This window comes from Plectropomus leopardus, chromosome 11 (genome assembly GCF_026936395.1).
Source record: "Plectropomus leopardus strain MGB_pleo_1.0 chromosome 11, ASM2693639v1, whole genome shotgun sequence".
NCBI classification, from domain to species: Eukaryota; Metazoa; Chordata; class Actinopteri; order Perciformes; family Serranidae; genus Plectropomus; species Plectropomus leopardus.
Window position 1 is genome coordinate 19,132,247 of NC_142186.1, and position 26,671 is coordinate 19,158,917.

Below are 26,671 nucleotides of genomic sequence, written 5' to 3' on the forward strand. Positions count from 1 at the left end.
AAAGCTGCAGTAATCCATATTTTATGTCAATAATTTATCTGATATCCATGTCTAATGTCAAAGTTATCGCTCACCAACAAATAAATATAATGCAACTCTGCAGTACTACTCGGTTCTATGGAGTATTTTAGCATCTTTAAGTGGACTGTTTTGGTTTTCCGGCCTCAGCTACTAGCTGTCAATAGCAAAAAAAATCTCTAATAAATCCAATGTTATTCTTGCACATCATTTACCTTTAAAGTAGTCTCCAAAAAATCCCAGTGTGAATCCATTTATTACATTGTAAATTACAAAATGATCACCACCCGATATCCTATCAAGGGCCAGATTTGGCTCACAGGCTGTAATGTGAGTATCACTGACCTTTGGCATGTAATAATAAAAACAGGTTAAAGGAGCATGATGAGTCACTCCTGCCTGATCAATCCAGGAGCACTAATGTGGACTACAATCTGATGGGCCTGATGAGTGTAGTATACAGAGGTTATCACCATGTTCACCATAAATAAAGCAAGGGACTGTTAGTATTTATTAGGGGGGAGGGGGTGGTGTAAAAGAGGACAAGCATGTCATATTTTTCAAGCACTAGGGAGGGACTTATGTTTTCTTCTTCTTCTTCTTCTTCTTCTTCTTCTTCTTCTTCTTCTTCTTCTTCTTCTTCTTCTTCTTCTTCTTCTTCTTCTTCTTCTTCTTATTATTATTATTATTATTATTATTATTATTATTATTACCATTACCATTATTATTATTATTATTATTATCATTATCATTATTATTTTACTATTATTATTTATTTATTTATTTTGGCTCAGGATAGGGACATACAGCTTTAAATAGTTGTATGTTGTATTCATTTTAATAATTTGACACAAACATTTTTAAAATCAGAATTAATAATATTATTAATAAATATTATTAATAATTAATATTCATGGATCTTGTGGAATTGCAAACTGAACACAAATAAAATCATCATCATCAAAGATTTTTCTGAGATGGAGATGGCCGTTGTAATTTAAGGGGGTACATTTGAAAATTTGAAATTTTAATTTTGAAATTTACATAGGGTGCAGACAACTATTAAATTTTTGTATTTCAATCTGTGGTGCACAGTTATGGAAAAGTTTAAAAGATTAAGTTGAAGCAATGCTCAAACATGAAGCAATTTAAAAATATGTACAAGAATATGATTTTCATGAGGTACATGGGCGAAGAAGGGGTGTGACAGTCACCAGGTGTTTACAGGAAATATTGTATAATTATAGAATTATTTATTTTGTATTATTTCCTTTTTCTATCTCTACCTCTTTTTCTGTAAACAACCGTGTAAGGTTCATATATGATTATACTGTATATAGTTTTCATAGTTTAAGAAATTCAATTTATTTAAAAATTGAAGCAAGTCAATAATTTTTCAATAACAGATGGAGAAGGGGTGGGATTTAATACGTTTGCACTTCTTCCCACTCCTTTTTGAACATGTTTATATGTTTATATGTTTACGTGTTCATTCTTTCCTGTCCTGTTAAATTTTAAAAAAAAAACCAAAAAAAACCCCAAAACTAAACCAACCAGCAACATTTGAGAGGCATTTTTTCTTTAAAAATATTTTTGCTGTTTGTTGTGGTAAAAAGTCTTATTGTCATGCGTTTTTATTATTATTATTATTATTATTATTATTATTTTATTTATTTTTTTTTTTGCATCGGCTCCATCCCATAAACTTGGTGTGCATATAAATAAAACATAAAGACAGGGCCTTTATGTGATGGAGGGATGGTCACTGGTCAACATGGGGATTGTCGCTCTGCGGACATCAGTGACCGTGATAATTGCACGTGTGCTGTTGGTGACGTGCTCTGCGTCACATCATCGTGGCTCACGTTACGGTGCCGACGTCAGATGTTCACTAAGCGAAATTGATTTGTCAGAAACACAAGAAGCAGCAGCAGCCGAGCAGCAACACACCGAAGGTAGATATGTGTGTTTAGATCTCTTGTTTTGTTGGTCTTGCTGGTAAATCTAGAGGGTACATTGCTAAATGTTTCCCTTTTCCTGCTGTGCGCGCTTTGGTGCTGTGTGCCGCTCTGTCTGAATCACGATGGAGTCGTCTTAATTTAGAAAAATGTGTCTGAATTGAGTTTTTGGGAAGGATAATTCCTCACTACAGTTAAGTTTTCAGAATAAAGGTACACCCTAAGTTTGCGGTTGTACCGTTCATGTGGTTTTAGGGGTTGGTTTCGTTGTCGATCACTAGGCCTATATTTTCTTTACAGGGAAGATGAATCCAAATGACGACCAGCAGACCGCTTCATGTAGCAGGTGAGAAGTTTCACGTTTCCAAGTTAATGTTTAAAAGTTTGTCTCCGTGTGTGCACTGTTGATAATGACGCGTTTGCTGCAGGATATGATTTAATGTTCATTCAGGAAACTCCTGGGTGTGACAGGATACCAGGACATGAATACTGCAAAAAGTTTTATTTCTCCTTAAAGGCTCATTTCATCTAAATTACATTTTCTCTTTCTATAGCCCGCTTTTTCTTACTCTGCACTCACATACCAGTTAGCTAAATCTGACACCTCTCTAAAACAGCTTCAACAAAAATAAATTCAGCTCCCTGTATTTTCTGAAGTCAGCTAATGTTAATGCTTTTCATTCTCAGCAAGTCATCACTCAGTTCTTCAGATCCAGCATCCAGTCTAGTTGCAGGAGAGAGCCATGAAGAGCTGATATGACATTACTGATGGCCAGTGTGAAAAAAAATACCAAAGATAATTTAGTTTGCATACAAAAGCTACACAGGGGGTCAACAAAAATGAATTGCAGTATTCGAATCAAAAATTACAAAGATGCATCAGCTTCTAACAAATAGATGTAACTTTCAAGAAGCATTCAAGTTTTTTATTTCTTTGTTGTTAAAATTGTATTTGTTGAACAGCACCTTATGACTTGTTTAGGACTCTAAACTCAAGTTTAGGACTTGGGACTTGACTCAGGACGAGCCTCGCTTGACTTGGGATTTGAAAAGCAATGACGTGGTCTCACGTCAGTATTGAGTTCTGCGCAGTGCAGACCCATTACACCGTGGAAGCAACCTGTTTGCTATGAAACGGTGCAGAGCACTGTATGTCAAACCAACAAGACACAAGAGCAGTTTCTTCCAAAAGGCCATCGCTGTGATGAACACTAAAAACCGTGCGCTAAAACATCCACTTTTTTCCATCATACATGATATGTTTACCGTTAAAATGAACTGCCTTACATAAATCCTAAATGCTGTGTATAGACATTCTTACATGCATATACAGTATATATCCACCCATTCAATATTCATTTCTCTGCTCTGTTTATATTGTTAACAACTTAAAGAAATGCTTATTTCTTCATATACTTGTGTACATAATAGTACTGTATATGCTTTACCTTTTATTTGTTCAGCTTTGTTGTCCTCATTGTAGCTTTAATGTCAATTTTTATGTAAGTACATTGACAGCAATGCAAAAGTTTATATGTGTACACATATATTGGCCAACAAAGCTGATTCTTCCTCTCATCAGAAAAAAACTGAAAGTATTTGCATGTCTAGATAACACAAGGCTAAGTAAAAAAAATATGCATTTTAACTCAGATTTATTCATTATTCATTTTGAATGAGGTGACACATAATAGCAACCGAGTCTGATTATCAGACTAGAACTGACCTTTTAAAATCTGTTATCCCTCCCAAAGCTCTGTCTTTGTGCACAACCCACACCTGGATGGACTGAAAGATGACATCCTCTACCACTTTGGTTTAGGAACAGGAACTCATGACCTACCAGCTATGTTTGGTGATGTCAAAGTAATGTTTTATTTATTTTTATTTCTTATTACATACATTTATGGAAACCAGTGATCTTCATAAGTGTCTTTATTTTGTTATTATTTATAAATTTTGTGTGGGTTTTCTTCCAGTTTGTGTGTGTTGGGGGCAGCCCTTGGAGAATGAAAGCATTTACAGAGTACATTGCTGCTGAGCTCAGTATGGAAGACCCCAAATCAGAGTACCCAAACATCTGTGCAGGAACGGACCGCTATGCCATGTACAAAGTCGGCCCTGTACTGTCTGTCAGTGTATGTAAGACCTGTCATTACAATTTTGTATTTTGCAAACAGATTCCATGCTAAAAAACAGAAGTAAACTTAATAATATGTTTACTTAGTGCACTCTTATTAAAAACAATATGTCTGTACTTCTTTTTTGCAGCATGGGATGGGCATCCCATCTATTGCCATAATGCTGCATGAGCTAATAAAGCTCCTCCATCACGCACATTGCACAGATGTTACAATTGTACGCATTGGGACATCAGGAGGAATAGGTACGCCTAATATTTACAAGTATTATTTGTTACCTGCATACCTGATAATTCATGGGATTATTTATGTATTGCACCATTAATCTAACCTAATCTAACCATTAATACTGCTAATTATCCAAGGATGCTAGTTTACCTGTGACTCTGTAAATAAACACAGTGAACTGCAGTCAGGGGAGAATTACTTGACTTGTGTGGTCAGTTGTCCTTGTTATGAGACAGGTTAGTGGGGTCACACAGTAGATGGTATTTGAGTACTTAATGGTCCACAAAGAAAACGTTTATAAGTTTAACCACAAGAGGGATTCAAAGATCCCTTACATTTGTAGGCAGCTGATGATTCAACACATAGACTAAATGATTTCTCATTAAAAACATAAATAAATAAAGCCCTCTGTATGTTCAGACTAGATATTATTGTCTCATTGATTACTTTTGGTTTTCAGGGCTTGAGCCCGGCACAGTGGTTGTCACCAAGCAGTCTATGGATGCCACCTTCCTGCCCAAGTTTGAGCAGGTGATTCTGGGGAAGACGGTGGTGCGCAATACTGATCTGGACCAAAGTCTGGCTGAGGAGCTGTTGCAGTGCAGCAAGGAGCTGAACCAGTTTGAGACTGTGGTTGGCAACACCATGTGTACACTGGATTTCTATGAAGGTATGATCTTTGATGCATAGATGTGTACTGATGTTTTAACAACATGCACATTCAGTAGGCTACTTGTTCATTTTTAACAGGGGGGACTCACCTACTGTGCACAGTGTTTCAGTTGTAATGTTCATCTTTAGTCATATTTTCTGTCTGTCTGGTTTATTACTCAGGGCAGGCCCGGTTGGATGGTGCTTTCTGCTCTTACACTGCGAAGGATAAACAGGACTACCTCAAAAAAGCCAGTGAAGCAGGAATTTGCAATATTGAAATGGAGTCATCAGTTTTTGCTGCCATGTGCAAGCTAAGTGGTTTACGGGGTAAGAAAATACAATATCGACATCATATTATAGCCGACCAATTCTTCAGTCTCCAAACACAGAAAGCTACTTTAAGTTTCTAACTTTTATTTGTGTGTGTGTGTGTGTTTGTTTAGCTGCTGTGGTTTGTGTGACATTACTGGATCGTCTGAAGGGGGATCAGCTCAGCAGCTCTCATGAAGTTCTTCACAGTTACCAACAACGTCCTCAAATCCTGGTTGGTCAGTACATCAAGAAGCAGCTGAAGGCCAAAGCAGTATGTAGCTAAGTGCAGCAGTTACTACACTGATATGCAAGCACACATGAAATTCTGGGCATTCTTCATGGTGCAATGCAGCAAGTCAGCTTTAAACATTTTTTCTACATTTTTTGTCTGCTCACAAATAGCCATACATTTAATACCTCCAATAAATTATGCACTGCTTTTTTTATCCTTTGACACTGTCCTAATAAACCGGCATGCACTATTTTACTTCTTTATCCTTAAGTATTTATCTTAAACACAATTTAAGTCTTAAATGTTTTGTAGAAGGCTATGGTCATATATGTCTTATTTAAGGCTGACTCTTTTTTTATACAACATAAGAAATAAAACCCGAATCACTTAATGACTTTTGATAAGTCTGTGCTTACAACAGTGCTGTAAGAAAATCAGTCAATAGAAATGTTTAATGAAAACTGACAGAGAGACGCTGATATTGATGCATTTGTGTCTTTTTGATGGTTGTGGTTGTTGCAAAATATTTATCATCTGAAATAATTTTTTATGCATAATTTATGTTGCATTGTTTTCTTAGGAGTAGGCTTCTGTAATGTTTCTAGACATTTCATTTAACCTAAGAACTGCAACGAAATATTACGTATTTTAAGAGGGAAAAGATACACTGAATGAAATAAAATAAATTCTTAAGCATTTTGAAGTTGTTTGTTTTATCTTCTGGCTCTGTGTAGTAGCCATGTTCCTTGTACTTTTTCAGAAGGCAGTATTGGACCCTTCCACTTTTTTATAGTCTGAAAACTGATGTATAGATAGATGCCCCAATCTCTGCCCCTCTTCCAACTCTCTCTCCTCTCGTTCAAACCATTGATATGGTCTCTGACTAAATCAGCCAGCCTGCAGCTTAACAGAAACATTACCAATGTTGTTTCCTCAGAGGATGTGTAAAGCATCCTATGAGGAGAAATACTTCAGTCAAGGCCAAAATAGAAAATGGTAAGCGTGTTTAGATTGGAAATGTTAAAACTGATGCATGGGTTGATGGATGGACCTGCGACATCCTGTGTGAGACCACGCTGACTGTAAATTTCTCTGTGGACAACCCTGAATGTTGTAATTTCAGCTCTGCTGTTAGGTCATCCTTGTACGTGAGTGTGAAAAGTTTGAGAAAAACTACATCCCATGATGTTGCTTGTAATGTGCTCAATGTTGCACCACTGTGGGCTGGTCTTCAGTGAGTTAAACTAAATGGTCAGAAACAGGAACTGTCAGTCAAGCAGCAGCATACCGAAGGTAAGTCACTGCTGTGGTTACTTCATACCTTTTTGATTTTGTCCTTTTGGCTTTTCTGGAGGGTAAAGATGTAGTTGTCTATTGGGTGTTCTTAATTTGTAAAAATGTTTTTTATTTGAGTTTTACAAAAGGATAATTGCTCGCCACATTTAATGTAAAATCGTTAATTTGTTGTTGGAGGTTGAGTTTATTTTCGGTCAGTAAATAACTTTGTTCAGACACAGCTTTTTTCTTCTTCTTTTTTAAAATAACTAAGTATTAATATTATTATTAATAATAATAATTTTGCAGGAAGATGAATCCTATGGATGACAAGCTGGCAACGTCATGCAGCAGGTGAGAAGTTTTACTATCCAAAGTGAATACTTACAATATTGCTTAAATGCTTGTGTTGACACAGTTTATGGGCTACTTAAAAGTTTACCTAACACTATGCTGTAATGTTAACTGAGATATGTGAAAACTTTTGGGTGTGACAAGACAAGACCTCAAACAAACATGTTGCTAAACCAGTTATTTAATTATGATACTAACTCCCTATTGGATGTAGACAATAAGCAGACCTATAGAATGTTGGTCCTGTATGAGTGATTGACCTTAATGTTACAACTCTAATAACAATTGAGTTTTAAATCTCAGTACTCCATATATAAATGTTTACTGTTCACAGTTAAACATATAATCAATCAGGCGGATAGTGTTACTTCTCCCTAAAGAATAATTTCACCCTAAATCACATTTTCCCACTGTGACAAATGTGGAGTATGTATATTTACAATTAGTAGCCAGTTTATTAGGTTCAGTTGCTAAAACTAATCTATCTATTACATTCATATCAGTGAGGTTGGGCTAAATAACATCTCTCTGCATGATGCAACACAAACTACATCCTACAACATTTCAGTTGAATCAACACCTCTCTAAAACAGTTTCAACAAAAACCGAACATCATAACTCACATGAAGGATTTATGGCAACACTGTTGTATTAGACTGCACTAGGTGTACATGATAAACTGGCCACTGTAAAAATCAACGGCAGTGACACAGACTTCCCTGTCAACACTTTTTTTCTAGACTAGGCTTACCAATTGTAAGCACTTTCCTTAATTGATCATTGATTACACTATTGACCAATTAGTTAATTTATTAATTGTGTTTTAAAAAAAAAAAAAAAAAAAACCCAGAAATTTATGCTTGCACCAAATAGTACCAAATGCATTTTTTCCTACAATCAAAGCTTCCAACAACACATTGCATAATCTCTGACAGCACTGCATAGCCAGTGAAAGAAATACAGATGTAGAGGCCTAGACATATGAAAAACATTGAATATAACTGAAAACTGCTTTGCTTTTGCTTTTTATTGTGTCCTGTTTGTTTATGTAAAGACGTGCCTTCAAAAGACACCATTACACTGAAATGTAGGAGACTACACATTGTATATATTTCAGAAATAGATCTTTATTTGATTGATTAAATTTCACATGTTGAATCAAATTCTAAATGACTGATTAACCGATTGTTGATTAATTGTTTTCATCCCTGATCCGAACCCTTTTCTCTTTTTTTCTGGTGTTGTTGAAAATTGTCCTGATGAAGTCTTTTTAACACTGTCCACCATCTTAACCCTGCATGACCTGTTCCAACAGGAGACTAGTTTCTGCCCACAGGCCATTACTCTAATGAACAATTCACATCCACATAGTTCCATTATACATGCTATTTTTACAGTTAGAAGTCACGGTGGTTTTATTATGTCATGCACTGTCACTTCCTATAGATTATACATATTAACATCTCTTTACCACACAATTAAGTGATAAAAATATTTATTTTAGATTTTGTTAAATCACGTAAAACAAAAGGCTTGTTGAGTCTGATTATCAGGTTAGACCTGACCCTTTAAAATCTGTTATTCCACCCAAAGCTCTAGTTTTGTGCACAACCCACACCTGGATGGACTGAAAGATGACATCCTCTACCACTTTGCATTAGGAACCAGAACTAATGACCTACCAGCTATGTTTGGTGATGTCAAAGTAATCTTTTTTTTTCTTGCATTCTTTGAAAAGAATTACCTCCATGATTTAATTTTCATTTTGTAATTATTTATGCTTTTGTGTGGGTTTTCTTCCAGTTTGTGTGTGTTGGGGGCAGCCCTTGGAGAATGAAAGCATTTATAGAGTATATTGCTGCTGAGCTCAGTATGGAAGACCCCAAATCAGAGTACCCAAACATCTGTGCAGGAACGGACCGCTATGCCATGTACAAAGTCGGCCCTGTACTGTCTGTCAGTGTATGTAAAACCTGTCATTACAATTTTGTATTTTGCAAACAGATTCCATGCTAAAAAACAGAAGTAAACTTAATAATATGTTTACTTAGTGTATTCCTATTAAAAAACATATGTCTGTACTTCTTTTTGCAGCATGGGATGGGCATCCCATCTATTGCCATAATGCTGCATGAGCTAATAAAGCTCCTCCATCACGCACATTGCACAGATGTTACAATTGTACGCATTGGGACATCAGGTGGTGTAGGTATGGTTAATATTTAAGTATTTTGGATACCTTGAATGCCTTATAATACATCTGATTATTCATGTATTGCATTATCTAACCATTAATAACTGAGGATCCTGGTGTCTCTTGTGACACTCTGATTACGCTCACCTGGGCCTTGCAGACCATAAAATTGAACTAAACAAATTTAACTAAAGTCAAACGAAATCATTCAAAATTGGAGATTTAAAAATTTCTTTGGATGTTTGTAGTTTGAAAATGAACACAATGCTTATTTGAGGTGATATAGTCAGCATCAGTACAGTATGTTGTTTTTACATGTAATGTACTATTCAGTTGAAGCACCCTGTATGTTCAGACTAGATATTATTGTCTCATTGATTACTTTTGGCTTTCAGGGCTTGAGCCCGGCACAGTGGTTGTCACCAAGCAGTCTATGGATGCCACCTTCCTGCCCAAGTTTGAGCAGGTGATTCTGGGGAAGACGGTGGTGCACAATACTGATCTGGACCAAAGTCTGGCTGAGGAGCTGTTGCAGTGCAGCAAGGAGCTGAACCAGTTTGAGACTGTGGTCGGCAACACCATGTGCACACTGGATTTCTATGAAGGTATGATCTTTGATGCAAAGATGTGTACATTAGAGGTTTTTTTTTTACCCACATGCAGAGTATTTCATAAGTAACGTCTATCTTTTGTCATATTTTCTGTCTGTCTCCTCTCTGATCAATCACTCAGGGCAGGCCCGGTTGGATGGTGCTTTCTGCTCCTACACTGAGTCGGAAAAACAGGACTACCTCAATAAAGCCAGAGAAGCAGGAATCTGCAATATTGAAATGGAGTCATCAGTTTTTGCTGTTATGTGCAAGCTAAGTGGTTTACGGGGTAAGAAAATACAATATCAACATCATATTATACTGTAGCTATCTGTGTCTCAAAACAGAAAGTTATCATCACATCTTTGAGTTTCTAACGTTTTTTTTGTGTGTGTTTAGCTGCTGTGGTTTGTGTGACATTACTGGATCGTCTGAAGGGGGATCAGCTCAGCAGCTCTCATGAAGTTCTTCACAGTTACCAACAACGTCCTCAAATCCTGGTTGGTCAGTACATCAAGAAGCAGCTGAAGGCCAAAGCAGTATGTGGCTAAGTGCAACAGTTATTACACTGGTGTGTAGGAATACTTTTTTTTTTTTTTTTTCATAAAAAATGATACAATGCAGTAACGCAGTCTTTTAATATTTTTCTAAATTCTGTCCTACTGACAAATAACCATACACTAAAGTAAACTTTGAAATTGTGCATCTGAATTTTATCCTTTGACTCCCGCCTCATATATCGCCACACATTATTTAACTATTGTATTGTCTTGTATTTAACTTAGATCGTGTCTACATTTATACAGATCTTTTTGAAAACAAATATTACCCCCTCTGTTTTAAAAAAAATGATTTTGTCCACATGACCTTTTGTTTTACAAAGTATCTTTCTGTCCACGCTAGAATGAAAAAAACAACTCCAAACGCTTGCTGGTGGTAGCGTTCTTTAGCAGTCTGTCCCCATTGCAAATGTAGTGAAGTGTCCAGGCTAAAGTTACCTTTTTCAAAACACCTACCACAGATCTCATTACAGTTGATTCTCCTTTGATATAAGGGTGGAGGAGCTGGCTCAAAGATTCAAGTGATGTTCTGGACATGCAAAAGTCTTCCCTCTAATCCTCACTGACAACAATCCCATTCTTGAAAGTTTCCCATCATTTGCTGGTTTGACCAGGCCTCATCCAAAACTGTCCCCCTGGTAGACTTTAAACTGTGGATGCCGAGTTATACCAGTGTTTAAGTGTGACAGTCATTAGACAGGCAGTGGTCACGAAATATGAGCAAACCGGTCGTCTGCAAACATCAACATTTCTCAAATGCTCCATCTTACATGTCTGCACAGATAAACACTAACTGGAGTTTGGAAAAAAAAAAGTATTATAAAAAATATTTGTTTTAGTGACCAAAAAGTCCATTTACATGTGGATGAGCCAATTCAGTTTTAAGTCCACCTCTGTTTTATATAACCTGTGATATTCGTCATCCATAAAATCTCAATCATGTCATGACTTTATAGCAGTAATGTAACAAAATCACTTAAACTGTCCGTATAGAAAGGTTTTTTGAAAACTAAAAACTTATATTGATAAATCTGTCTTTATATGTTGTTGTAAAATGTGTATCATCTGGAGTATGTTTTATGCAGAACTTATGTTGCATTGTTTTTCCTACAATTAGACTTCTATGAAAATTTCGAAGTTTCATTCAGAACATAAAAACTTCAACAAAATGTCACTTATTTTAAGAGGGAAAGAACACAGAGTGTATTTAAACCAATAAATCCTCATGCAGTCTGAAGCTGTTTTTTTATGTTCTGGCTCATTAGAGTGACACAACATCCTACAGCTGCTTCTTGGTTCAAGAATCACTATGAGTCCAACATCTTGACAACTGACGACAACTAAAAATAACAGTGAAGTTCTTGGAGATGATCTTGATTTAAAACATAAATGTCACAGATAAATAAGGATCTGCTTTATGGAAATGCTTTATAAACAATAACAAACTTTATTAGCACTTTTCAAAACAAAAATTTAAAGTTCTTGGCATGGTTCAACCCTAAACAATGCTGGAATTAAGCAAATACAATCTAGCAATTCTTAGAAATACAAAGAGAAAGGAACCCAAGCAATAAGATTAAATACCATTAATGAAACAGATTAGTAATGTTGGCAATCAAAGGCAACTAAAATCAAACAATTAAAATAATACAATAAAAGAATAAAATACCAAATGGCAATATAAGATAGAAGCAATCATAATAAAATAAACAATGTGCTAAAGTTAAAAGACTTTTTGGAACAGATTTAATGTAACAGATATGTCAACAACTCTACAGGGTTCAACTTGAACTCTGCAACTATAAATTGAGATATATCAGTTATTTTGGAGGACAGTGGTCAAAGTCATGAACTCCACATTTTAAATCTTTGCAGGCCAACACAGATGTCAGATGACATCAAAGATTAAATTGGACAGTCTGAATAATAGCAGACCATTTCTAATGTTTTTGACAAGTAGGCAGAATTGTCACAGTTCACATCAGATTGGCTCTGTAGTCTCTTATAAGAGTATTTTATCAGAAACTGCAAAATGAGTTGTTCTTTAACCCTTTGAAACCTGGATCAACATCACTTATCATATGCTGCATTCAGACACCCTCAAACATTTAAACCTTCCAAATCTGAGTAAACTGGTTTGCTTTCTTTTGAAAAACATTGGGAAAAAAGGCAATGAGCAAATTAGTAGGAGCTGTTCTGCAAACTGCAAGACATTTTAAGATTTAGGAAATTATTATTAAGATGCTAGGAGAAAATGGTCAAAAACTATATGATTATCTGAATTTTTATTTTATTTTATTATTTTACAGATTTATTATTGTAAAGCACTTTATCAAGTTATCTCCTTGTTTTTTTTTTATTTTTTTGTTTTACTTTATTTTTCTGTGTCCCAGGTAATTGTCTTGTACTATTTGACTTTTTTTTTCTAATTTCTTAGTCATTTCTTCTTCGTTGCCTTTCGCCGATGTTTTTGAAAGACATCAAACCAATTTACTCAGGTCTCAGGGGTTAAATGACATAAAACGATGTATTGGGTGCACTGCTGGTTGAGCTTGTCTCTTAAATGTGGATCATTTGAAATTTCTTTAAGTGCCCGGTCTGCAGAGCATATTTATCGACTTCCTTGTGTATCTGCGCTTTAGTCTCCAGCTTTCAGCAGACTTTATGGTCACACAGGGTGCTGCTGAAAACTCGCTCTGCGCGTCAGAGGACGAGAGGAGGGTCTGCATGCGCGCTCCCGTGCGTACCCACAGTCTCCTGTTTGCCATCCGATCCTACACCCGGTGTATTCGCTGACTCAGTGCCTTAAGCAGCATCACCGTTCACCTGAACAGAGCTACAGCATCCTCTGAGGAGTAAATACATCAGCCATGGCCAAAATAGCAAACGGTAAGCGTGTTTAGACTGGAAATGTTAAAACCGATGCATGGATGGATTGATGATGGACCTGTCTGTTCTGTGTAGAGCTCGTGTCGGCCCGGTATTGCCTGGATGCTCGGTTCCGTTATGTCTCCACTTAGAAATGTTCTATTTTTAATAATTAACCTCACTCACCTTGATGTTTGTCATATTTGTGAGCCTTTTGTCTCCGCACAGGAGTCTGATCAGAGCCTGATCAGCGTTTACAAGCCAAGCATCCTCCATTATGTTACTAAAAATGTCTCCATTATCTTCATCTACCCCATTGTGTTAGTTCTCATTTTCTTTGATCGCATGTTGTGTAATAGATTATAACTACATAGCACAGATTGCTCCCTGACAGCTTTATTTACAACGCCGCACCTGCGGTTCATGCCACAGCGGCCCCAACATGCAGCATAATGCAGACGGACCCCACCCAAGATGCTGTGCTGCCGAGCATTTAGCCGGCAGCATCGCTGAGAGAGCTTCATCCGTCTGACTTTTACATTACTTTGCTATAATCGAACCTGCACAGATGAAACTGTATCTTTTTAAACGTGTTTTGTGCCATAATCGTCTCCGATTGTTTCATCGGTTCATTTATTCGGGATTGCTTCTTTTATTCGTGCCTATAGCTTCCCTTATATTTTGCCAATGATGCATCTTCATCTGTGACAGATGTCCTGTCATTTATTTTATCCTACTGACATAAGAACAAAAAAATAGTTGTAGGAGTGACCACACTGAATCTTCTGAACAGATAAGACTGTGGCCTGCATTAGTCATCTCTCCTGATGGACGGTTATTGTTGGAGGCCGGGCTTTTAGCATATTTGTTTTCATGGGTTTGTGTAGCCTCTTGTGTATTTTAAACATGATGCCTTTACATAAGCAACCCATTTGGTCCCTCTAAAGTACAGTAGGATGTGCAGACTAGCTCCATGTGTGGTGGCGGAGGGGTAGCAGAGGAGACAGGTGCATGGCAGGGTGGGAGGCAGGCCAGCCCTGCAGCAAGGGGCCGCTGCACACACTGGCCTTTGCAGCAGAAGGCTCAGCAGCACTGACAAGCTGTAGTCCTCTGTGAACAGCCAGGTGGGCTCAAATAGGAGAAGAGAGCTTGGAAAAAATGACAGAATTTGAGATTAAAAATAGTCAGCGAGGAAGTGAAGAAAGCACATCATACCCCAGATCTCCTTTTTTTAAAAAGTCAAGATCATTTATCAGCTGTGACAGCAACACTCAATAAGACAGACAGATGATGCTTCTTATTGCGATCATGCCACAGGGCAAACAGCAGGAAATTGAATAACTTGACCAGCCCTAATCTATCATTTGTCTAATGCAGATTGAAAGGGGATATTAGAAAATGCAATCTGATTTCCTGATTCAAATGAGTTACAAACACTTAAAGAGTACATTCACCCCGTAAATTGTTATGCAATAGGGCACTTGTGTACATTTAGACACAACAATCATCTGATGCTAATTGTCTTACTGAGCAAATATTCCTGTCCTTACTTTTGATATCTTAAGTAATTCTATTAATTTGTGACATGAGTGTTATGTGATGTGTCAAGTTTTACTGTTTTCACCAAAATGTTATGGTGTGTTAATGTTCCCACAGCATACAAAGAGAAGATGAAGGAGCTGTCCGTCCTCTCCCTCATCTGCTCCTGCTTCTACAACGAGCCACGCAACAAGCTCGCCTGTGAGTTTGAAGGTATGCATCATCTCAGAATTGATTTTCTTTACAGTCAAACAAATTGCCCCCATATGGATGCTTTTTCTGCCCTGTAAATACAGACATTCTTGATAATGACATATTGTTGGAGTGATATACTGGGTTATTGGATATTGATTTTGCTGGTGTCATCTTCATAATTGTCTGATTTACAGACATGGAGGTGAAACCTATAAACAAGCGAGCCTCTGGCCAGGCCTTTGAGGTGATTCTCAAGACTCCATCTCCAGTGTCAGAAGTAGCCCACAACCTCCCCTCACCCCCCAAGAGGGATATCTCCTTAGAGGACATTGAGAAGAAACTGGAGGCTGCTGAGGACCGGAGGAAGGTGAGTGTTTTACCCGTGTGATGGCTTTGGGTGTTTAAAATGAAGAAAAAGGAAACATTTTAGATTTTAAACCACTCAAAATTAATCAGCTGGTCTGCAATGTGTTTGTTGTGTGTTTTAGTATCAGGAGGCCCAGGTGCTTAGGGCTTTGGCAGAAAAGCGAGACCACGAGAGAGAAGTGTTGCTAAAAGCCATGGAGGAGAACAGCAACTTCAGCAAGATGGCTGAGGAGAAGCTCCAGATGAAGATGGAGCAGATCAAGGAGAACCGTGAAGCCTATCTGGCAGCGATGATCGAGCGTCTACAGGAGAAGGTGAGAGAAGTGGAAATCTGAATTATTTGTTTTCTTTTTTTCATAGGGGTGGTGTAGAAGAAGCCATTGAAATGTTGGGGCAGTACGCCAAAACTGAAAGCCATAGTTGACTTTGAGGAATTCTATTATGCCATTGTAGTATGTAAGCAGTGGTGGAAGAAGTACTCAGATATTTTACTTATGTAAACAATAAACATGCATACTATGGTGTAAAAAATACTCTGTTATAAGTAAAATTACCACATTCAAAATCTCACTCAAGTAACAGTAGCTTTCAAAAGTATTAGCATCAACAGTTACTTAAAGAGCCAAAAATAAAAGCACTTATTGTGCAGAATGGCCCATTTCAGAATAGTATATGTTATTGGCTGTCATTTAATTACCATTATTGATGCATGAAGTCTTTATCACTGTAAATAGTAACTAATGTTATCAAATAAATGCAGCGGAGTAAAGAGTAAAGTGTTTGCCTTGGAAATGTAGTGAAGTAGAAGTATTAGTAGCATACAACAGAAATACTCATGTAAAGTTCAAGTATGGCAAACATGTACATTACTTGAGTAAATGTACTTAGTTACACTCCACCAACAAATATAGGCTGGGTAAAACCTGTGAGTGTGAAGATACTGCACATTGATATACTTTGGTTTCTAGGGATTTTACTCTTAATGCTTCTAATTATCAGATGTAAAGACTATATTGGTTACAGTTAATATTTTGAGGTTCACGACAATCCTTTTTCAGTGTCTTATGATTTTGTATGTGTTAGGCAATTAATTTTGCTCAAATAGGCTGGCTGATATACAGCTTTAATTTTGAAGGAGTTCACTGATTGTAAGGAAAAAATGACTGGTAACATGCCTACTCAAGTTTAAAAAAAGAACACCACACAGAGGCCTCTAAATTTGCAAGGGGATGCAGCAATTCTATCAAGGTGACCTTAGCCCCCTGGCTACCTCTTGGTGACTGCACTGCAACTTCAGAGTAAAACCCAGACAACTAAAACTTAATCTCTCTCTGTTGTTTTGGTGTTTTAAGGAGAGACATGCAGCTGTGGTGCGCAAGAACAAAGAGCTGAGGGAAGAGCTGACAGCATGAGCCTCATACACGTCCTGACTCCCATGGTCCATCAACGTCCCTTCATCCAGCCCCGCCTCCCCTTCCTGGCCCCGCCCTCACCGCCCTCTGAACAGACACCTGGAGGCCGAGAGGTTCGAGAACTTCAGCACCACATCACAACACGTCACACCACCAGTACTCACCACTATCAGTATTATCAGTGGATACAAACACTCATCTTGAGAGTTGAAAGGATTTGATGATTTGAGAGGAAAAGTGAGAATATGGCTATTATTTTGTAAATACTTTTTTCTTAAAGTCTATCTATCTATCTATCAATCTATCTATCTATCTATTTATCTATCTATCTATGATGGTAGGTGAAGTACATGCAAATATTGTACTGTACTCCACTGTGCAATTTCAAACATTTTGTTTGTGATTAATTAACGTTTCAGTTCTTGGAATTTGACTCTACAACCATTTTCTTGTGAAAGCCGTCAGTGTTGTGAGTTGGCTGTAGACTGGCATTTGCAATGTTTCCTGATGATGTCATGATGATGATGATGATGATGATGATGATGATGTTTCTGTGTCTTTGTAAAGAATGACGGTCGGTGTACTTGTACGCCGCAGGCTCCTCGAGATATCAACGTATTACATCTGTATCTTCCTCACGCGCGCTCACTCATTCTTTCAACGTGCACGCTTGGAACCTAAAATTACTCCACAGATCCATAAAGTGTCCACCTCCTCTGAGATGAGCTTGATAATGAACTTGATCGGTGCTTTATTGCTGTTGAGAATGTCCAATGGGATTATCTGTTTATACACTCACAGAATCCCTCTTACCCTGACAACACCATTTCTCAATCAATCCATCTTTAACCAAAATCAATAGCTCTGTTACCTACACAGTATTTGGGCATTAAGCTCTTGAATGTTATGACACCATACTCGTGTGTTGGACAGTGGAATGTGCTCCCACCTTGATAGTGTGAACATAACGTATGTCTGTGTGGGTGTGTGTGAATGCGAATTTACCACAAGGCATCATTAGCCTCTGCTCTCTGTAGGAGATTAAATGGAGAACGGATGCAGGATGCTTTACATTCAGCACACTGATCTCTTTTTAATATACAAGTACCACTGATATCTGCCTGCATCCTCTGCTGCTTGTGTTGCTCCCTTCATATATTTCTCTGTGAAAGCTTTGCTGAATAAAGGTTTGAGGTTCTGTGAACATGGCATGCACCATCTAATACTTTTGTGTGCTACAAGAGGAGGGAAAAATGTAAACTGCCAAATAAAAGAACCAGTTATCTACACATCCTGAGAATCACCGTCTTCCCCTAGTTGATTTTTCATTCATGTTGAAGTCTATTATTTAATTTGGGATGTTGTGTACGATTTTTGGCATCATTTAAAATCTAATTCATAGTCAGGCTAATTCATGGAGGATTAGACTAGTAAACCTTTAAAATGATCCATGATCATCTGTCATCCACATAAACCTATAGGACAAAATTAATCTTCAACTGCCCAAAGTGTCAGGGAGCCCCCTGGCCTTCACTTTCAAATACCACGCAAATTAACATACCAACCAGGAAGAGACTTAAAATGAGTATAAAGCAACAACAACAAAAATAAATAAATAAAAAAGACACAAAATTAACTTGAAGAAACCCAAACGACTACAAGAAAACACAAAATATCCTCAAAGAGACACAAAACAACTACAAGGAGGCACAAAATGACAACAAAGAGTATGAGAGGTGTTGAGGCCCTGTGCATATCTGTGCCCAGGGGCCAGTTTTCTCAAAATCTGCCCATGCCACTAGGTGGCAGTAGTGGATTTCTTTTTTTTTTTAACTCAAGGAAACCAAAGTGGAGCCCACACCAGTCCAAAATAGGACATAAGTTCACAATATGCTGAAAGCAAATATTGAGAAAATATAATAAACCTGACAATTTAAAATAATAAAAATGATTCATTTCATTTGGAATTTAAATCAAAGGCTCATTTAGAGGGAGTAAGTTCTTAGTAATTTATCAGCACTCAGAAATCAAATACAGACACTTTTGTAAATTGTGCTTTAAACCTGCACTTCCTTTTTGATACTTCAAAGGAAGACAATGTGTTATATAATTAATAGCCTCAGCCCTCAGGAAACAATCACAGGCTGCGCCTCCTTAAAGCCTGAGGTGCTGCATGGATGGATAAAAGTGAGCCATTAAAAAATGTGTGAACCCCTAAAAATCTGTGTCCCCCAGATTGGACCCAAAACACCACCACTGAGCTGAACAGTGATTTATTGGTCCAGCTGTCTCGTGTATTGTTGTTACTTTTTAACCACTCTCCTCCAGTGTCCCCATCCTGTTCACACTATTGTCTCCGTTTCAGACCAACCCAGGCTGGTGAGGTCAGGGCAACATTGTAAAGGATTTCCTCTGGCTCTTAATGATTTCCTGGGTATTCATAAGGGCAACAATGCTCTCAGATTTGGTTTCTTACCTGGCACACAGTGAAGGCATTGCCTTTCAGTATCCCGGACCTTATTATCTCATGATTAACTTCTATGGAACTGTAACAAAAATGCACCTGCAGATTATATGTCATTTGGGAAGAAAAGGTCTTAATCACTGGGAGGGCAGTTAGCTTGCTGGAATAAAGGACTATGTAGCATGACTGTAGAAAAAATAACTACTTATAATACATTATGCTGACAAAACATTCTGGAGTGTTAAAGAAGCAAATGCAGCAGAAGCAAAATCCATATTTTATACATTTAACTCAATTTATTGGTACAAAAATATCACAAATAGATACAAGAATGCAAGTTTCCAAATTCTCTAGTGGTTAGTTTTCCAACAGTGGCACATATAATATGCATATTCATTTCTCATACCACTAAAGAAGCAGACCAAATTAAGCAACTCTATGTTAAATACAGACATCTGTGTTTGACAAATGTAGAAGTTGCAGTAAGTGGTCGACAAAATATTACTTCTACAATTTGCTTACAGTAAATCTATTTGTGGCCCATATCGTCACATCAGTCCTCATCCTGGAGACAGTGCATGTTAACTAAATTAGTCGCTGAATAACATAAAATCATTTAGAATTCCTTTCATTAAAGTAATGACATACAGAGTGTGACCTCTCCCACTTTTTCTTTAATAAAATAAAATCAGTTTGCTTTGTTCCCCTGTGTTTTATTGCTATAAAAACAGAGGCAGGTTGTGCTGCCTAGTCTGTGGTGTTTGGCACAGCTCAGCTGTTGCCTTCAGTCCAGTTGTTTGCTTCAGAAGGCCCCAATCTCCGTACCCCAAGGCCTGTACGGCTTTGACAGGGTGGAGGAGGGGCTCACCGTGCTAAGGGCTGTCGGGGACACCAGAGGGAAAGCACCGAAGGAGAGAGGGAATGCCGACAGCGAAGACAGGGAAGAAAGGAGTGGTGGTGAAAGCTTGGAGGTTGGCACAGACAGACTGAGGGGCAGCGAACCATTCGGAGGCACCCTGAGGGTCTCTGTGGGGGGCATGACACTGAGTCTGGATGTCCCAGATGCATCAGTGGAGGGGGAGGAGGATGCAGAGGAAGAAGAAGAGGTGGAGGAGGGTGGGCTACTGTTGCTTCTGGATGCAGGTGTCCTGCCCTGGGGGTGTTGTAGGAGGAGGGGGTGGGGGAGATGGGCAGGGGCAGTCCCGTAGGCAGAGCCCCAGGCTAAATGCTCCAGTCCGGTGTGCACCTCCCTCTGAGAGGCGTAGTTGCTGAGGTGGGACACCAAACGTATACGGAGGGGGTCTGTACCGTCCCGACCCTCTATGATACTCAGGTAACGAGCTGTCTCCGCCAGGCACTCCCTGAAGCCCAGGCTGCGGTAATCCTTAGCAAGAGCATGAGCCTCAAAGTAACCTGTCAGGACGGGAAGCAGAGGGCTTAGACACGTGATTCACAGTATATGCATTTTAATTTACTTTATTTATTTATTATCAAAAGACAAAGAAACTGACTGTTACCTTTGCCACCAGATGCATGAAGCATCTTCAAATGGTCCACAGTCATTTGCAAAATTTCAGCTTTTTCCAGTTTAGCTGATCCCTGTAAAGAAATAGGAAGTCACTTTTAATGCTATATTTTCTTTATAGTCTGCATTTAGAAACATTTAAGGACAAATGTGTGCCTGCCCTTAAGAAAAAAAAGTATGATCAATTTACCTGTTTCTCAAAAGCACTTGGCACCAATCTTCTCAGCTCTGACAGACTATTATTGATCCTGTCACGTCTCCGCTTCTCAATAATCTGTTAAAGGGTAGAAGAAAGAGTGTAATTTGGGTCACAGATAGGATCTATCAAACGCAACTTGGCACCAAGGATAATGAGTTCACTTACCCCTCTGCGCCTTTTTCTGGCTTGTACTTGGGTGGTTGTAGAGGGTGACATGGAGCCGTGAGAATCAAGTTGACTGAAGATAAAACAGCATTAAAATCTTTTTTAAACAACACATATAGGCTAGTTCTTCTCAGTTCAAGGCAAGGCAAACTAAAATAAAAATAATAAAAATAAACTGCTCATGAAATAAAGTTGAAATGTTGCTGTTAGTTAAATAAAACATCCAAATCTGCCATAAAACATGAAATAAAGTTTGCATACCCAATCTCGTCGCCACTATCCTTCTCCACCTCAATATTGTCGTCCAGGTCGCTCTCCGATGAGCTGTAGTTGTGGCTTCGCTTCATTTTGCTTGCAGTGTTCAAAAGTAGTCCTTTCTGGAAACGCTCCGGAGGCGCACTGACAGCAGAGGCTCTGTGCAACAGTTTAAACGTCAGAGCTTCCTCTCTCTCTGAGCATTTTCACACCGTGCAGAGGAGGGAGGGTCCCCGGGATGATGTGGGCGGTTCTTGAAAGGAATTGAGCCTGTTAAAATCGAACTGGCATTTGAATGTTAAAATAAAATAAAATAAAATAAAATAGAAAATAATCTGTGAATAAGCCCGTCTCAAAGAGGAGTTCTAATAAAGCTGCTCAGTTGTGAAATGATTTAAATCATTGTATAAAATGTTATAGGCTATAAAAAGCATGATTTTAAAGCAGCTACAATGAGCTTGTAATTGACTACCAGACAGCTGCATTTTAATAGCCTACTGATAGGCTTATATCTACATGCACAGACAGATATCCAGAGGGCCACATTACCTCTCCTTAACAGGAGCAAGACACACTGACTTTGTGGTTTTGTGTCTCTTTGTGGTCATTTTGTGTCTCTTTATGGTAGTTATGTTTTCATTTTACATTTTATATTATGCAAGAGAAGGCCAGGCTTACTTTTACAAAAAACATAACATTATTAGGGAATGTTGATAACTAGCCGATAGCTTTCTCAACAAAATCACTATTACTGGACAACCAGATCTGTTTGTTTTGAGCATGAATTTGAATGGAATCAACATAAAGTTTACTTTGCTTCACCTTTATTAAAATGCGGTTATTTATCTTACATAGCCAAAAAATATTCATTACCTTATCACTGTAAATTACCCTTACAAGGTAAAGTATTTCTGTAAAAATGAATAAAGTTAAAGTTAAATTCACTTCCTGTCACCTGCAATTTAAAAGTCCCATTTTCCTGTTTGATCTTCCGGGGCCTTTATTTTGAAACCGTCAGGGCGGAAACGGGTTTTTATGGCGCAAACGTCTGAGGAAAATGGAGGAAGACACTGAAATGTTTGTTCTGAAGTTTCAAACTGTTTCTTGCTGAAGTAAGCGCCAGGTTGAATGGGATCAAGGTAAGGTGTGGTTTAATATGTTTTGGTATTGTTTTTGGTTATGCATTTTTAACGTACATAGTGGTAAATTAGTGAAAATTAGAAGAATTAATAAATTCTTAAAATAAATTAGCCATTAGAATGGCTGCTGATCACTGATGCTGACACATGTTTCAGGCATGTAAATAGTAGTGTAATTTCCTTTTGTATATTTATATGGTTTACAGTTATAATGTTCACTTGTGTAAGAGTGAACTTTTTAAAAAATTTGTGTGTGTGCTTTTAGCTGTGGTGGTTTCGAAGCTGTGTTTTGGATACGGTTGTGAGAAAAACAGTGACTGCCAAAGAATAAAAACTAGAGGTTGACACATTATCGGTTATTGAGGCTGATATTCAGAATTATCTGTATTGGCGTTTTATTTTAATGATCGCTGACAAAAATGATGAATGAAAAAGTCTGCATATTACACTTAACCAGCTCCAGGAAAAGCAGTCTGTAATACATGTAAATAAAGTGTCAGCATGGAAGGAACCTTTACTTTGTAAAACCCCAGGGAGCTATTTTTATTTATTTTTTATTAATTTAAATTTCCACTGAACTTTATAGAAAAAGTTGCAGGGAACTCGTTGTATATGATGCTGAAGGGTTCAGTTTTGATTAAACATTTGTGAAAGGCATTCAAACAAAGTTTTGTATTGGAGTTTTTTATATACCAAGTTCTAAATTTCAAAATAAATATTTTTATTTTTATTGTAAATGCATAGCAGTTCCAAATATCGGTCTCATTATGTACTAATAACCAGTATTGGTATTGACCCTGAAAAACCAATATCGGTTGACCCACTTGATAAAAACCCTTTAAAATCATCAGTATGCTCAACCATTGTCTGGCCTGGGATTCACTATAATCGCAATGCACCCTGCAAACAGCCAATCAAAAAATTAAACTTAAGTTGTGTCTTTCATTCAGTTGCCTTCAAAATAAATGCACATGCTAGCCAGATCAAGATCTTGATAACACAAGGCGATGATGCTCATGGGAAATGAAGTTTCATTCGGTGAGACACTACTGCTTTTGTCCACAGGGGCCGCCAACAACAATACTTCCAATAGAGAGTATCTAGCCTGAGGCCTGACAGCTCAGACTGGACTGTAGACTCCTGGCCTCAGGTCCCCAGTCTCCCTGCTGAGTCCCCAGTTCATGAGCAACAGGCCCCATTATAGCAGGACCCCTCTTCTTCTTTGGTGTTGTGGAGGACACACGGCCTATTAGCAGAGTGTGTTGTTCATTGTCTGCTGTCAGCTGTGTGGTTCCAAAACAGCATTGATCAGCCGGGAGGCCCAACATTAGTCCGTCAGCGTTGCCAGGCTCTCCTAGGAAACACCCCCCTTCCACCAACCCCCCCGTCCTACCCAGTCCCTGCAAACAGGTCAACTGACTGGCACACAGACCTTCCCAGGGAATCATTCATTCACAGTGAGCGAACCAGTAAACCTCGCTCTGCTGCGTAGTGGGAAGAGAAACAGACGTGTTTTTAGGGGCTACATGCAGCCACAGATGAATGTTTTGATTATGAGCTACATTAGAAAACATACAAACATAACTGAGCATAAGCGGCAAAGCATAAGTGTCTCACTCTGCGTGGGGAGCAGGGGTGGTCTGCAGAAGGTGTGAAAATTTTGACCCCACGAATACGTTTGGGTCAGAGGGTAGACTATATAAAACACGGGAGCTTTCGATGTTTACGTTCCACTGTGTAACTGATCTGTTTTCTAGAATGAATCAGGGAGAAAGAGAGAGGAGATACACATATTTCTGACTATTTATGAACATATATTTATATGTAAATGCAAGCAAATGATCTGGAAAAAACACAGTTTAACTTATTCATCATGGTTTATTAAGTTCATGTTAAGTTACAGGGATAGTTCACCCTCAAACTGACCATTTGTAAATTGATCAGTCATGCCGTGTTGCACTGAATTTTTGAAGAAAACCTTTCTTCTCCTCTCATGCCTCTGAGGAAAACAGTGAAAATATTGAGTTACTGATTGATTGGGGGCCACATTTAACAACAGCAGAACTATTTCAAAGCATCTATTAAGAACTCTCATAGCTTGTGCAGTATTATCTAAGTCTTATTTATCTAGTTGCATGCTCAATACTTCCCAAACACGTCCTCTCGCTAAAAGAAATGTAAAATTGAAGTCTGGCTTTTGTATTTAAAGTTAAAGGTTACAAATGGCATTCAGTAGTCAGGAACTTATTGGCTCAAGCTCCAATCGGCAGTGATGAAAATACAACATCCGGGTGGACGCACAAATCTTTGCCCCTTTGCTGGCGTGATTCAGTGACACACAGCCGCAAAATATTGTCTGTCTCTGTTAAAAAGAACCGCTTACAGACACCGATTTTTTAAGGGGAAAAGGATATTGGATTATACTCTTTGAGTTGTGTGAGAGTTTGTAAACGGTTGTTTTTATATAGTTTTGCTGTTATTAAATATTATAAATAATATGTATTTAATATTTTATAAACTTTTTTTAGATGAATTCAAGGCTGCATGGCATTACAAATGGTCATTTTGTGGGTGAGGTTTTCCTTTTTCGTTATGTTGTATATCGGAGTGAAACCATCATACATTGGTGGAAAGTAACATTTGTACATTTACTCAAGTACTGTGCTGCAGTACAATTTCAGAGAACTAAAGCACTGCTTACATTTTGACACATAATTAATAATGATCATACTAAAATGATATATCTTTCCCAGAGGCTGTTCTGCATAATAACTACTTTTATTCTTGACACTTCGTTGCCAATAGTTCTGTACGTTTGCTCAAATAAATGTTTCACTGCAGGACATTTACTTGTAATGGAGTGTTTTAACATGTGGTATTGCTACTTTCCCTTAACAATGACATCATATAAGTAGCCTAGACATATAAAGTACATGAAATACCATATAAAACCTGCAGCCAATGTCAGGTCTGGGAAATGGCAGCACTTGAGGACTGGTATAATTCCTGCATCCTGAGTCTGGTAAGGCCATCAGTGGGAGCGTGACCCCCCTGCTGCTGTCTTCCATTCCAGTACCTTGTAGTGCAGCAGCTGTTTCTCCACTCCGTCCATCAGGTCAGTTGTTAACTCGGTGCGTTGGGATCTAGACAAGTGTGGATGAAAGCTTGATTCCAGGGAGCAACTGCAGGCCAACACGCTGTTCTCAGAATGTCAGAGGGGTTTCGGTGGTGACAGATACAATGTGCAAGCTTCAGTCATTCAGAGTGTAGATGAGCCCTTGAGCTAACCCTGACACTTCCCTCCCCTCCCTGTCAGCATACACTTTCACTAAAAATCACGCCCATCTTCATCCATTTCATGCATTTCTCCACTCTTGTACTCCCACACGGTCAATTTATAGACCTGAAAATGTGCATAATCCTGTGGTGAAAAACTCCCGCGGCCTGCACACTCCCTTTCTGGACAGTGTTTCTCACATCTTCACTCCACTAAGATGGTGCTTGTGATAATCGGACACAGAGAGTTCAGTTATTTCTCAGCTAGTGTCAGCACTGCTTGCCTTCTAACCGCGACTAAAACACCCCACCGAGCAATTCAGTGTTGAAAAGACATTTAATAAATGTCTGTTATATATCTGTTTGTCTTTAGATGTTTAGATTTTGTTATTCAAGGTTGAAAAGTAAGAGTTTATGAGACGTCTAGTCATAGCCTTGATAAAAGAGTAGAAATAATCTGTATATGACAAAAAGTAAACATTCGCAATGTAAACGTGGGTTATGTAGTACTTTTGTTAATTCTTTACAGGTTTAAACCATTTTTTAATATATTTAATTATTATTTTAAAATATGTTCTAAGATCGAGCTATATGTAGCTGATAAATCCTGGTCTATAACAGGGCTAAAGCTTGTAGACGATGTTTAAATGACCTCTGTTGCTCAGTGGGATACATGGCCTTCCCATGACTCTCTGCTTAAAGTATATTTGGGATCACTTCAGTATTGTTTATGATGCTATTATGGTAATGAG

General features: G+C 38.1%; 4 protein-coding genes across 5 annotated transcripts; 3 read left to right on the forward strand and 1 right to left on the reverse strand.

Moving 5' to 3' along the window:
- The first annotated feature begins 1,835 nt into the window (after window positions 1–1,835).
- LOC121945824 (uridine phosphorylase 1-like) lies at window positions 1,836–6,241 on the forward strand. Its single transcript, XM_088084200.1, has 8 exons — window positions 1,836–1,973; window positions 2,277–2,322; window positions 3,731–3,842; window positions 3,956–4,114; window positions 4,248–4,362; window positions 4,806–5,015; window positions 5,180–5,326; window positions 5,443–6,241. The coding sequence occupies exons 2-8, from the start codon at window positions 2,282–2,284 to the stop codon at window positions 5,592–5,594; spliced, it is 936 nt and encodes a 311-aa protein (XP_087940326.1). The 5' UTR covers window positions 1,836–1,973; window positions 2,277–2,281; the 3' UTR covers window positions 5,595–6,241.
- Window positions 6,242–6,767: 526 nt separating this feature from the next.
- On the forward strand, window positions 6,768–13,294 carry LOC121945841 (uridine phosphorylase 1-like). Of its 2 annotated transcripts, XM_088084201.1 has the most exons (9): window positions 6,768–6,836; window positions 7,128–7,172; window positions 8,766–8,877; window positions 8,976–9,134; window positions 9,267–9,381; window positions 9,762–9,971; window positions 10,099–10,245; window positions 10,356–10,527; window positions 13,159–13,294. In XM_088084201.1, the coding sequence occupies exons 2-8, from the start codon at window positions 7,132–7,134 to the stop codon at window positions 10,505–10,507; spliced, it is 936 nt and encodes a 311-aa protein (XP_087940327.1). In that variant the 5' UTR covers window positions 6,768–6,836; window positions 7,128–7,131; the 3' UTR covers window positions 10,508–10,527; window positions 13,159–13,294. The 2 variants fall into 2 exon arrangements, with proteins under 2 accessions (XP_087940327.1, XP_042346125.1); XM_042490191.2 differs by lacking the exon at window positions 13,159–13,294 and having other exon boundaries at window positions 6,769–6,836; window positions 10,356–11,753.
- Window positions 13,266–18,100, forward strand: stmn2a (stathmin 2a). Its single transcript, XM_042490157.2, has 5 exons — window positions 13,266–13,405; window positions 15,041–15,136; window positions 15,313–15,485; window positions 15,607–15,798; window positions 16,837–18,100. The coding sequence occupies exons 1-5, from the start codon at window positions 13,387–13,389 to the stop codon at window positions 16,894–16,896; spliced, it is 540 nt and encodes a 179-aa protein (XP_042346091.1). The 5' UTR covers window positions 13,266–13,386; the 3' UTR covers window positions 16,897–18,100.
- A 1,530-nt stretch (window positions 18,101–19,630) lies between these two features.
- Window positions 19,631–21,694, reverse strand: LOC121946028 (hairy/enhancer-of-split related with YRPW motif protein 1-like). The gene is made up of 5 exons (XM_042490433.2): window positions 21,511–21,694; window positions 21,250–21,322; window positions 21,076–21,159; window positions 20,878–20,959; window positions 19,631–20,773 (listed from the first exon to the last, which is right to left on the reverse strand). The coding sequence occupies exons 1-5, from the start codon at window positions 21,594–21,596 to the stop codon at window positions 20,163–20,165; spliced, it is 936 nt and encodes a 311-aa protein (XP_042346367.2). The 5' UTR covers window positions 21,597–21,694; the 3' UTR covers window positions 19,631–20,162.
- Between the last annotated feature and the right edge of the window lie 4,977 nt (window positions 21,695–26,671).

Excerpts from the sequence above, each read along its gene's own strand:
- LOC121945824 (XM_088084200.1), top strand. The coding sequence starts at position 2,282 with ATGAATCCAAATGACGACCAGCAGACCGCTTCATGTAGCAG. Across the intron at positions 3,843-3,955 it reads CTATGTTTGGTGATGTCAAA|TTTGTGTGTGTTGGGGGCAG; the intron begins GTAATGTTTTAT and ends GTTTTCTTCCAG. Across the intron at positions 4,363-4,805 it reads TGGGACATCAGGAGGAATAG|GGCTTGAGCCCGGCACAGTG; the intron begins GTACGCCTAATA and ends TTTGGTTTTCAG.
- LOC121945841 (XM_088084201.1), top strand. The coding sequence starts at position 7,132 with ATGAATCCTATGGATGACAAGCTGGCAACGTCATGCAGCAG. Across the intron at positions 8,878-8,975 it reads CTATGTTTGGTGATGTCAAA|TTTGTGTGTGTTGGGGGCAG; the intron begins GTAATCTTTTTT and ends GTTTTCTTCCAG. Across the intron at positions 9,135-9,266 it reads GCCCTGTACTGTCTGTCAGT|CATGGGATGGGCATCCCATC; the intron begins GTATGTAAAACC and ends TTCTTTTTGCAG.
- stmn2a (XM_042490157.2), top strand. Across the intron at positions 15,486-15,606 it reads CTGCTGAGGACCGGAGGAAG|TATCAGGAGGCCCAGGTGCT; the intron begins GTGAGTGTTTTA and ends TGTGTGTTTTAG. Across the intron at positions 15,799-16,836 it reads TCGAGCGTCTACAGGAGAAG|GAGAGACATGCAGCTGTGGT; the intron begins GTGAGAGAAGTG and ends TGGTGTTTTAAG.
- LOC121946028 (XM_042490433.2), bottom strand. The coding sequence starts at position 21,596 with ATGAAGCGAAGCCACAACTACAGCTCATCGGAGAGCGACCTGGACGAC. Across the intron at positions 21,160-21,249 it reads CCAGAAAAAGGCGCAGAGGG|ATTATTGAGAAGCGGAGACG; the intron begins GTAAGTGAACTC and ends ACCCTTTAACAG. Across the intron at positions 20,774-20,877 it reads TCATGCATCTGGTGGCAAAG|GTTACTTTGAGGCTCATGCT; the intron begins GTAACAGTCAGT and ends CCGTCCTGACAG.